This window comes from Bison bison, unplaced genomic scaffold (genome assembly GCF_000754665.1).
Source record: "Bison bison bison isolate TAMUID 2011002044 unplaced genomic scaffold, Bison_UMD1.0 scf7180017864329, whole genome shotgun sequence".
Taxonomy (NCBI): Eukaryota; Metazoa; Chordata; class Mammalia; order Artiodactyla; family Bovidae; genus Bison; species Bison bison.
The window spans coordinates 5,399,863-5,412,447 of NW_011494901.1; the positions used below are offsets into that span (position 1 = coordinate 5,399,863).

General features: G+C 38.5%; 1 protein-coding gene across 1 annotated transcript; it reads right to left on the reverse strand.

The window, feature by feature from the left end:
* Positions 1–2,184: 2,184 nt before the first annotated feature.
* Positions 2,185–10,573, reverse strand: MRPS36 (mitochondrial ribosomal protein S36). Its single transcript, XM_010853596.1, has 4 exons — positions 10,453–10,573; positions 4,315–4,378; positions 3,176–3,363; positions 2,185–2,464 (listed from the first exon to the last, which is right to left on the reverse strand). Exons 1-4 carry the CDS (start codon positions 10,492–10,494, stop codon positions 2,447–2,449), a joined length of 312 nt encoding a protein of 103 aa, XP_010851898.1. The 5' UTR covers positions 10,495–10,573; the 3' UTR covers positions 2,185–2,446.
* Positions 10,574–12,585: the final 2,012 nt, after the last annotated feature.

Sequence of the window (12,585 nt, forward strand, 5' to 3'; positions counted from 1 at the left end):
ACTGTGGTGTTGGAGAAGACTCTTGAGAGTCCCTTGGACTGCAAGGAGATCCAGCCAGTCCATTCTAAAGGAGATCAGCCCTGGGATTTCTTTGGAAGGAATGATGCTAAAGCTGAAACTCCAGTACTTTGGCCACCTCATGCGAAGAGTTGACTCATTGGAAGACTCTGATGCTAGGAGGGATTGGGGGCAGGAGGAGAAGGGGACAACAGAAGATGAGATGGCTGGATGGCATCACTGACTCGATGGATGTGAGTTTGAGTGAACTCCGGGAGTTGGTGATGGACAGGGAGGCCTGGCGTGCTGCAATTCATGGGGTCGCAAAGAGTCAGACACGACTGAGCAACTGAACTAAGAAGACCTGAGTGTTCCTGGACAGCAAGGAGATCAAACAAGTCAGTCCAAAAGAAAATCAACCTTGAATATTCATTGGAAGGACTGCTGCTGAAGCTGAAGCTCCAATACTTTGGCCACTTCATGTGAAGAACCAACTCATTGGAAAAGACTGTGATGCTGGGAAAGATAGAAGGCAAAAGGAGAAAGGGGTAGCAGAAGGTGTTAGCATCACCAACTCAATGGACATGAACTTGAGCAAACTCCGGGAGATGGTGGAGGACAGAGGGGCCTGGCATGCTGTATTTCATGAGGTCACAGAGTCGGACATAACTAAGGGACTGAACAGCAACAGCAACAGTCAATACACTAATTTGATCCTGCCTATCAAACTGTATAGTACTGGAGAAAAAACTGCAAGTTGGACAAACTAAGCAATTCACTAATGGTTACAGATACTTAAGTGTTTAACTCCTACATGAGTATACAAGCTATTAAAGCTAAACCCAAATTCTTTCTATGACACTATCCTCCTTGGGAGCTCATCCTATGATAGCAGTTCCAACTAATATCCTTTTGTCATGCCTCTAGTCATAAATTATATAAAAGTGATATATTTTTCATTGGAACTTTCATGGCAGCAGCTGTAGTAAAGGTGGCCCTCAGTTCCAGTGCTGGGGTTTCTAACTGCCAGCCCACAGTATTACTTAAGCCACTCTTCATCTCCTGAACCTACTGTTTCTGAAAGAAAAAACTTGCCATGAGCTTCTTTTTACTGAAATAAGAAAGCTAAGGAGAAAAAAGAGAATAGTACTGGTTTTTAAGAAATTTTTCCAAATACATTTTTTAAATTATAAAAAAAGAAATCCTGAGTCATGTATTTCTCATGAATTACCAAAGTAGCTTATTGCTAGCACCAAATTCCTATCTCATATTTGAGTTGGGCAACATTTATAACAGGCCACAATACAGAATTTACACAAAAAGCAGATCAACTCTGAAACAGGAGAAAAAACAAAATAAGTATAAAGATTAATCCATATGTAACTGGGCAAACACAAAAATGTACTCAACAATTCTACTCTATTACTCATGAATTACCCTTACTATTAGGGATGACTTCTTGAAAGCATATTCTACAAATCATTAAAGGTATGGAAGAGAATTTATTTTCACTTTGTGAGGCTTTACTTTAACAATTATATATACCCTTGGCACAGGAAGACCCTATCAAAATTCTATTAATTGACTTAAGGTAAATAGGTTGATTTTATGAGACTTTCAGACAATTAAGTTTGAGAAAGTTTATGATTATCAGGATTTGTATACATGATCACAATCAAAAGAAAGATAAACCAAAGAACAAGACTTTCTTAACCCCCCTGAAAACAATAAATTACAATTTTTGGTCAAATGTTATTCCTATATTTATTTTTATCTCATTTTCCATTTTATACTCTGGCATTTCTTTTCTGAATACAGGTTACATATAATATTATGTGTTAACTCCCTAGCCTTAATATCACAAAGTCACCTGTTTTACTATGGGTATATTTTTATCATTTAAAGTAGGATATGCTTGTTAATAAGCGAGTTATACTCCAGTAACTTTGTGAATGCAAAAACACTGAGAAGTAAGAACAAATAATGGAGTTATTATTTCACGGATCCTCATTCAAGTTCAGGAAAATTACTTCTAGGAAGCTGCAATTCTGCCAAATATATTCTATGTTTAAACAGAAACTGAAAGAAAAGTGAAATTACTGGAAGCCTTTGACAGTTCACTAGACATTGAGTGCTTTCAACAGTCCAACACTGTTATGCTTGATAATCAAGAGTAAATTAATAGGCTAACATTTTAAAATGTATACTTTAATCAAGGTATAAAGTATATAAACAATCAGGTAAGCTTATAGAGAAGCTGACCAAGATACATAAATTAGGAGATACAAGTGTCCATCTAAATTTTCTATACTTCATCTTTTTTTTTCTTTTTACAGAATATTTATTAAAGTTGTTTAATATACAATTTTTCATTTGTCATTCTGGAAGTCCTTTTTTAGAAAGACTCTTCTTTATCTGATGACAAATATTGGAGCCACATTATCAGTGATTATTCTGGACCTCCACGCTGAAAAGGAAGAAATAAAGCAGTAAGATTAGGTGTTTCATTTACAAAGAAAATATTCATGGCAACTGTACAAATCTGAGACATTTTAAAGCAATGATCTTTAGGTCTTAAAACCAATTTCAGATTTTTCATAGCTTTTGGGCTCTCATATCAATAATATAAAGAATTTCAGATCTGAAAGGGACTTCAAGGTTGATCTAGGTCAATGGTCCTCGAATTTCTTGGTCCTTTACGCTATAAAAAAATTAATGAGGACCCTCGTCAGGAACTAGATCCCACATGCCACAACTTAAGAGTCTACATGCTGGAACTAAAGAGCTCACATGCCTCAATGATCAAAGATCCAGAATGCCTGTAAGTAAAACAATAACAACAAAAAACAAACAGATGCAGCCAAATAAAGAGTTTAAAATAAACTAAATATTTTTTAAAAATTAATGAGGACCATAAAGAGCTTTTTTTCATGGGGTATATATATTTTGCTATTTACCATACTATATACTTCTACACATATATTCTTTCAAGCACATTCACCAAGGGTTCAAACATCATTTACTTCTCATAGTCCTGGCCTACCTGACCATCCCTGTCTTAGGTATGGACACACCTTGACAAGACAATTGGAAGAACATGTAAATCAGCATCTGAAACTCCAAAGCTAATAATGTTAAGGTGTCTTCCACAGTATTGGGATAAAGAGCAACAACATACTTGGATAAATTCAATTTCTTCTTGAGACACAAGTTTCCTTCTGTATTTCTGAGGTAAAGTTTTTATCATCTCTGCCGTGTCTGGTGGACCCTGATGCATCAGCCAGTCTGGTGATTTACTTCCCTTAGAATGCTGTGAAATTGAAGAAGTATGAGATGGTAGTCCTGCTGATCGTAGAACTTCTGATACTGAAATTAAAAAAAAAACCAACTTAGAGGGATTGTTCAGGGTCTTAAAATACTATTTTGAGTTATTATTGAATCATCAAGGTATTCTTAAAATGATAAGTATTACAATTCCAAGAGGTAAGTATTATAGAGTAACTTGGTTGGGTAGCTATGTAGTTTCATAAGTTTGTTTTAAAGCAAATGAGGTAGTTTTAAGTGAGTGAACTACTAAATTGAGTAAGTTCATAAAATAATGAAATTTTTAGGTAGTGGAGTTCAATCCATGTGGATAACTGACATTACTTAAGTTTTGCCCTATGGTAGAGATTACAGGTAGTATCATACAATGGAGAATAAAAAAGTTGGAAAATGGAGATGAGATTTGTTTTCTCCAGACTTGTCTGTCACCTATAAATTCTTCAAGAGTTACAATAAGTTAAAAATATCCATATAAAATTTGTTAAAATTCTCCCTGAATTAAAGGTTGGGTATCTTATAATAAAGACAGTGACAGATCAGTAAAAGAAAAACAGAACTTGTTCAGAATCTTCAGTTACTTTTAATGGGTAATGACTACTAAGTTCTAAGGCAATCCAAGAAATATTTACTGATTGAATGAACACATATATCAGTGAATGAGAAAGAGGTTAGCTGGGAGAAAGATACAGAATGGTGATTATTCATCATAAAGTCTGCAGATATAAACATGGGAGATTCTTCTGAAGGACAGAAGAAAAGGTAGAACAAAAATTCCCATATATAAACTCAATATAACCAAAAATTCAGAAATACCTACTGTTAAGTTACTACTTTTTAAAAGTAACAGAAGTTAGTTAATGCAACCTAACATACCACTGTGACCTAAGCTACAATTGTCAACCTGATTTTAAAATGAAAAATAGTCTATAATAAAATATTCATATATGGATCTGATTGTACATATTTTTTTAGCCTAAATAAACTGCAGCTTACCATTTGGTTTAGGATTGTCTCTTCTATCAGGGAACCTTATTAATGGAGTATGTGGCTTGACTACCTAAAAGAAAAATATAATGCATGAGAAAGAAATGAAGTACTAAGATAACCTCATTAACTACATAAGAAATAATCTACTGAATCCCACAAGCAGATACCTTTGTTAAAATAACTTAGTACTTGACAGCAACTTTAAATTTTCTATTAAAAAAATTACTTTTAAATTTTATTCTTGTATTTCCCTGGTGGCACAATGGATTCAGAATCCACCTGCCGATGCAGGGGACACAGTTCACTCCGGTCCAGGCAATTTCCACATGATGCAGAATAACTAAGCCTAAGCGCCAGAACTACAAAGCCTGTGCTCTAGAGCCCATCAGCTGCAACTACTCATCCCACGTGCTGCAACAACTGGAGCCCACGTGCCTAGAGCCTATGGTCCACAACCAGAGAAGCCGCCACAGTGAGAAGCCCACGCACCACAGGGAAGAGCAGCCCCTGCTCGCAGCAACTAGAGAAAGCCTGGGCTGCAACGAAGAACCAGTACAGCCACAAAGGAATAAATAATTTTACTCTTCCCCAGCAAGGATAGCTAGTCTATGAACTATTCATTGTTTATATTATTTGATATGCATAATAAATTTGTACTTTATACATCACAAAACATTGTACTGTACTGCCAACTGACCTCAGAACAACCGTATAAGGTGACATGGATTTTACACTGCGTGACTTCTAAATCACCCTGCTGACTGGTAAGAACTGGAAGTTTCCTTGACTTGTACTGACTATTGTTTCTGTACTATGTTTTAATACTTAGTAGTTTAGAATCGGAGAAGGCAATGGCACCCCACTCCAGTACTCTTGCCTAGAAAATCCCATGGATGGAGGAGCCTGGTGGGCTGCAGTCCATGGGGTCGCCAAGAGTCTGACACGACTGAGTGACTTCACTTTCACTTTTCACTTGCATGCATTGGAGAAGGAAATGGCAACCCACTCCAGTGTTCTTGCCTGGAGAATCCCAGGGACAGGGGAGCTGGTGGGCTGCCGTCTATGGGGTCACACAGAGTCGGAGACGACTGAAGCGACTTAGCAGCAGCAGCAGCAGCAGTTTAGAATAGGGTAAAAAGCATACAGAAAATCAGGTAATCAAAAAAACTTTTTCTGACAACAAAAGTAATACATGTTCTATGTACAAAAAACTGGTAAAAACACAGAAAAGCAGAAAGAAAAAAACATCATCTATAAGCTCAAAACACACATAAAATAGCTTTAAACATCTGATAACTCTTGACTTTATTCTTTTTCCTACTCCCATAGAAATACATGTATTTACATAACTTTTTAATAAGCTATTTGAAGAGTATTAATTTTTTATCACTAAAAATTCCAGATAATGCTATAGAGGAACTTAAGCAGAACTTTCAGTATGAAATCATCTGAATATATATAAAATGCTAAGACTAATAAACAGAACCCTAAAAATAACTTCTTACACTGTCTAGTAACTTTCTTTTCAGAGCCAGGCTTCTTGAAAGAGTGTTCTATCCATCTCCCAGGCTGATGTTTTTCAGGATAAACTTCAAACTGGCATTTGGCACCTACAGGTCCATCATGATCTGGCCTCTCCCTACCTCTCCAGTCTCATTCCCCACCATGGTACCATTCACTCCAGGTACTCTGAAGTACTTTTTATTTCCCTAACTCATCAGACCATTTCCACCCTCATTCAACTGAGAGCTCATGTGCTCTGGCAGGAAATCTCTCCCTGGTTCCACCCTAAGTCCATGTCTCTGCTTTTACCTGACTATCTTGTAAAACAGCTCAACTGTCACTCTTAAGAAGATTCCCCATCCCTAAATTCGATTTAAAAAAGACTCCTATGTTTCCACAGCAACCTGAACATCTTAAGAATACTGTGTAGAGGACACCTTAATGAGCCAATGACTACAGGACAGCAAAGTTCCTGGAAGGGCAGAGATGGAAAATGAAGTACTTCTGCAGCAGCACCCAGTACCCAGTACATGCTCAGCAACCATCAGACAAATGAGCGAACAGACCATTTGTCAGTCAGGGTTAACTCTACAGGCAAGTTAATATGTATACACACACTTAAATGTATGTACATATACCAGAGAGAAAGAGTCCATTTCAACAGTTTTTGTACACTTAAAAGCATAGTAATATGCTTTTACAGATCAGTTGGCTCTCCCTTTATTTGTACCTTTCTAAGTCTCTTAGTTTCAGCTGTGCCTCATATAACACTGCCTATTCATTTGCTGGCCAACCTGAGAACACTTTTAAAAGGGGAGTGAGACCACTTACATTTATAACTCATAAACTTGGTATATTTTCTGTCATATCATTATTTAACATTCTTTGTCCTATGATCTTTTTCTTTGCTTTCATTTGTGGGGTTGGTTGGTAGGCTGGTTGGTGGTTTTTTGGTATTTAGAAAGAGCTGTACTTTTGTATAATGTTTATATTATGCTGTTACCTTTAGATAATATTCTTAATTGCCTGTTTCTGAGATACTATCTATTGGTTCATTATCACTAGAAAGAATGAAGGTAATTGATGGTAATCTCGTCTCTGCCACCCCTCCCCATCTTTTACTACCAGTTAATAACTAGAGGCAATTACAAGTTTATTCTACTTTCTGTATACTCTTCCTCTTATTCCTCCGTTTAAAAAGTCTTACTAGATATATACTGTCAGAGCAAATACTACCAACAAGTCTTTCTCCCTTCTCTGCATTATCTAGCCTTAATTCTACAGTTAAATACACTCAGTGATTATATCCAGTTCCTGTGTTAAAACAGCTACAAGTAGAACTAAGTACTCCTTAGTTGTCTGATGCTCATTCCCTGGGAGAGCTAGTAGGAAGAGCTTTGGGGAACAGTATTCCCTGAGTTATTAAAGGTTTAGAAGAGTTTGTGGCCTTTATACTTGAAGGTTAGTGCAGCTAGATAAAGCTTAGGTTTACATTTTCTTTCCTTAACTACCTTAAATGTGGTATCCACATGTTTTCCTTTAAGAAGTATTATTGTTGAAAACTTTGATAACTTAGTAAGTGCTTGGTCTTATTGCTTGGATCACCAAATAATTCTTTTCTTTATAAGTCAATGATTTTACTAGAATATACCCGTTGGTCAACAAACTAGGTCAAATCTCTCAACTACAAGGTATAACTTTAAGTCTCTTTTTGTATCAGGAAAGTTCTATTAAATTATAGGTATTGAGACTTGGTCAACTCTATTTTCACTTTTTCAGAGACTTACTATACAAAAGTTGCTTCATCTTGTCTTTATCTACTTCTATGGCATTCTCTGAATCCCTTTAATCTTTTTTCATGATCTTTGATTTTTTGGGGAAACTTATTTTATGAAAGAATCCACTTCTATGATTCATGAAGCCCAGGCTAAGTTAAAAGTGACGCGTTCTGGAGGAAACGACACTCCACTCTGGACCTTCTGGTTAGAACTACTGTCTTCTCTCTCTACCTCAACTGAAAACCCAGCCTCATGCCGCCTCAATCCCTGCCCTACGATTCTTGGAAGATGCCAAAGTCGACTATGTTAGAGGCTTTTTCAGAGGAGAAGACAACTCTTGCCTTCTCAGAAGACCAAGCCTCTACTTACTTTGCTTTATGAGGCAGATAGCAACTCCAAACCACGGACAGGTTGGGACCTGCGCAGGCCTCAATCATTATCTGTGTGTTTTTAATCCTTTTTCTCCTTTCCTCTACTATTTACTTCAGGAAAACTTCTAAGTTGCCCATTGACCTTTGTGTTCTTTCCAGTTTAGCGTCTATTCCTGAAAGGTTCTTTTCTTTTATTCTTAATTCTTTACTGAGTTCAGAGCTGTAGCATCCCTAAAATCTTAACCTAAAAGCCAAACTCAACTACAGCCTTTTAACTCTCTTTGTTATTTCCCACTATCAGTTTCAGCCAGCCCTTCATTTCCTTGATCTCTCCCTTTTCTCCCAGTCAACTGGTTCCATCTTGACTTTACTTCCTTTTTCATCTAGCCTAGACCCACAGTCCACTGAGCAACCTCCTAGCACTCTCAACTGCCTTGCTGTGAATCTCAAACCCTGAATTAACCCACCTACCTACCTTCTTCCCCTGTCTTATACAGTTAAATGATTTCCTACATGATTATCTCCTCTCTACTACTGCATCATCCCAAACGTATCAAATATACACTGCTTGGCATTCAGCAAGCATTTATAACTTACTCTTCTAAAATTATTTTTAAATACCCTGCATCCAGCCAAATTCCTCTACTTAATGGTGACACCATGCTTTGAGAATTCCTATCAGTTTGTGCCAGTCTGCTGAAATACTACTCTCTCTTCAGATACCGATCAAGTTCTAAGCTCTGTGGAAGCACCATGTATTATCCTGTTGGCACTGTGGTCCCAGCACTGAGCACAGGCCTGGCACAGAGGTACCCAACACATTTTGCTAATGTTAACATGTTGTCAGCACGTACTGCTTTGTATTATGAATGTGAATATAAGTCTTCGCAGCTCTGTTAGAAGTGGACAGGCCATTCCTTATTCTGTATCTCACAGCATCTTTTTTGTTGCATGTATTAATAGTACTTTATTATTGCTGTGTGCTGTTCCACTTTAACAAGTCTACCACACTTTATATTGCTAATGGATATTTGGATATTTTCTGGTTTAGGTGTTACTATGAATAAAGCAACTATGAACATTTTTATCTTGTTTTTTAAATAGGTATATGCACTCATTTCTCTGGGGTATAAACCTATGAGTAAGACTGCTGGGACATAGGGTAGGTATGTCTAACTAGTAGTAAAGGCCCACAAAACAGTTTTCCAAAGTGGCTATACCTTTTTATATTCCCACCAGTAATGTATGAGAGTTTCGGGTGCTTTGTTTTCTCATCACCATTTGGCAGTGTCAGTCTTTTTAATAATTTTGGTGGTTTCCTGGTTTTAATTTGCATTTCCCTGGAAAGTAATCATGTTGAACATCCTTTCACTGGCTTAGTGCTCATTCAAATATCTTGCTTTGTGCAATATCAAGTTTTTTTACCCATTTAAAAAACTGGGCTATATATTATTGATATATATATAATTATCTATTAAGGATACCAGTCCTTTGTCAGGTGTTCTCCTGTCTTCACAAAATCTTTAATTAAGGCTTAATAACTACACACTGAATGAATAAGTGAGGATCATTCATTGCAATAGGAGCAAAGACTGGGATCTAAGATTATATTCCAGAGTGAAATAACTGTAAGAAAAAGTCTTTCAAGAGACGTACTTGTGGAAAGGGAAATGCACTTCTCATATCAAAGTTAAAAGTTAATTGTACAATAATGCAATTTGAGTTGGAAAAAAACTCGAGTAAAACAACCACAAAAGTGGAGGTTGTAGCCCTTTATAGACCAAGTTTAATTTTCCTACTTAAGCTAAAGACCACAGTTGGAGAAGCAAAAACAAAAGCTGTCAGGAGTTAGTAACTGATAAGTGGATTGATAAAGTCCCTCTAGCGCCAATCTAAACGCAGGGAAAAAACATTACAGAAAAAATTAAATATATATTTTTTCCATTCTCCCCCATCAGGCCTATAACCAGACGCTGGTTGGTGGAGGAGAGTATCCGGCGAGGACGCAGCTCGCGGGGCCAGTTCTCTGGCCATTCCCAAGACCTTGAAGGGACACTGGGTCAGAGCGAAGGTTCGCTTCCTTTCACTCCTCTACCGCCTTCCTTCCGATTGGCTGATTCGCGACAACCTAGACAATACCGGTCGCTGATTGGCCAGGATATTGCCAGGGCAGCCAAGCCTGCAGCCTGCTAAGAGGCTAAGGAGGTCTCGGTGGAGGGCAGTCCAGGGACTTTGCAACAGCTAAGTGCCTACCTGCGGAGATGCACTCCCTCGGCTTGGCTCGAATCGTCAGCTCCGTCCCAGGCTTCACTGCCCGTCCCAACAAGCGCAAGGTCCAATTCTCACATACACCCGGGGAAGCAGCTGCTGGCCCTAGGCAGGGCCGCGGTCATCGCGCAGCCTCCACCACCGCCTTTCCTCCCCAGCGCGGGTGCTACAGTCAGCACCTTCCCTATAGCCCACGGGGCAGAAAGGCGACCGAGTCTCCTTACCTGAACGACCCTGCTGGCAGACGCCATCTTGCTGCCCATCATGACCCCCGAGAAGGGGCAGCTTCCGGGGCGCTGGCGAGCCGCGGTTTTAACAGGCGTCCGGCGCGGCTGGGGGCGGGCCCTGCCTGTGACGTCACGGAGGAGGGGCGGGTGCCCGGGCAGGACCCTCCTCCACTGTGGAGCTAGCCCCACCCCCTTGTGCCTGACTCCGCCCCGCCTCTCTTCCCGCTGGGGTGCTGACCCACGTGTTTCCCGTTGTTTTCGTTTTGCAGGTAAAGATTTGTGATGTTGGATTTATTTTGTTCATCAGCCTATGAGTGACCTAGGACCATTTCTTCCCCGGAAAAGTTTTTAATTTCAGCGTAGTCCAAAATGTAATATGAAACCAAATAAGTAATATAAATTCTTTTGGCTACCTAAAATGAACAATCTTGTTAAAATTTGGGGAGTAAGAAGCAAACTCAAAGAGTGGTGGCCAATTCCGACTCTATAGGTTCTATGGGTCTCATATTCCGTTGGTTTTTAGAAATTTGTTAATTTTTTTTTTTTTACTGAAGTATAGTTGTTTTACAATGTGTTCATTCCCGTTGCTTATTAACATTGCTTGATTTGGTTTTCTGATTCCTTTCTCTACCATTACTCCTGATATTAAACTGCTGCCTGCTTCGGGTTTGAGAAAACTCAGAAGTTCTAATTTTTTTTTTTTTGAAACATAAGCCATCCATCATTCCCCCAAGTTGTATTAATGTTAAATCCTATGGTAAATATTAGTGTTTACAATGTTAAAAATTTAATACACAGTACAATATGTTGCAGCCATTTTGTAGGTAATGTAACACCTTACATTATTGTAAATATTTAGAGCAACAAATGTTTTGATGATCTAAGTCAATGTTTTCTAAATCTAGGAGTTATTTAACCTAAATATGGGCCCTTCTGATTCAGAATTTCTGGAGACCAGGAATCTTTTTTTTTTTTTTTTAATGCTTTCAAAGCTTGTTTTAGCAGCACATAGCATATTCTATGGAGAAGGCAATGGCACCCCACTCCAGTACTCTTGCCTGGAAAATCCCATGGGCGGAGGAGGCTGGTGGGCTGCAGTCCATGGAGTCGCGAGGAGTCAGACGCGACTGAGCAACTTCACTTTCACTTTTCACTTAACTGCATTGGAGAAGGAAATGGCACCCCACTCCAGTGTTCTTGCCTGGAGAATCCCAGGGACGGGGGAGCCTGATGGGCTGCCATCTATGGGGTCGCACGACTGAAGCGATTTAGCAGCAGCAGCAGCATATTCTAAAATCAGATTGATAAAGTGGTTAGGTGGGCAAACCACATGAACTGGCAAATTAAAAAAAAAGAAAAACAAATTTCCCTTAAAAATATTAAAAGACATTCAACCTTCCTTATTGTAAGAAAAATTTAAACTACATTGAAACACTATTTTTTTAATCCATCAAATTGGCCAATAGCCATAGTTTGGACAATATGATCTGGGGAGGCTGTGGGGAAAGAGGCACTGATGTATATCATTTAAATTTTAGTTTAAGGCAGGACAAGAAAAATTAAACAAAATTCTCTCTGTGGGTTAATATGCAGTGTGCGTCTCCATTACACATTAACCACAGCTCCTCAAAGATGGAAGCACCTGCTCAACCATAAAGATCCTTTTCTTTCTTTCTTCTGAGGCTGGCAATGTAACTTCTTCAAACAATAGGGTTCTTTTCCAGTTCTGTAAGGGGTCACAGTGACTTGTCGCTCAGTTTGTACCTGCTTACCTGGACTAAGCATGCTTTGTGGACTTCATGTGAAGTATCAGTTTGTCATTTAGATATACAGTCCTTTGTCTCAAAAAGGTACATGATTGTGCCTTTGACTTCTAACAGGCAGAACAGTCCTCAGAGCTTTCTGAGAATCTGCTTCCTGATTATAATCTTCAGTTTGGTTTATATAAAATTCCTTCCCCCCTACCCCCACAGACCTTAACTATTCAGTAATTCATTGAATTTTCATCAACAGTGGGAGTAAAAGATGGTACTCAAAAAAAACCCACAAAACTACATACTGAGTGACTCCAATTATATGACATTCTGGAAAAGGCAAAACTATGAAGACAATAAAAATAAGGGTGGTGGT

Bases quoted from the DNA above. Each gene is read 5' to 3' on its own strand.
- MRPS36 (XM_010853596.1), bottom strand. From the start codon at position 10,494: ATGATGGGCAGCAAGATGGCGTCTGCCAGCAGGGTCGTTCAG. The intron at 4,379-10,452 runs GTAAGGAGACTC...TTTTTCTTTTAG, and splicing joins CTGCCAGCAGGGTCGTTCAG to GTAGTCAAGCCACATACTCC. The intron at 3,364-4,314 runs GTAAGCTGCAGT...TTTTAATTTCAG, and splicing joins AGACAATCCTAAACCAAATG to TATCAGAAGTTCTACGATCA.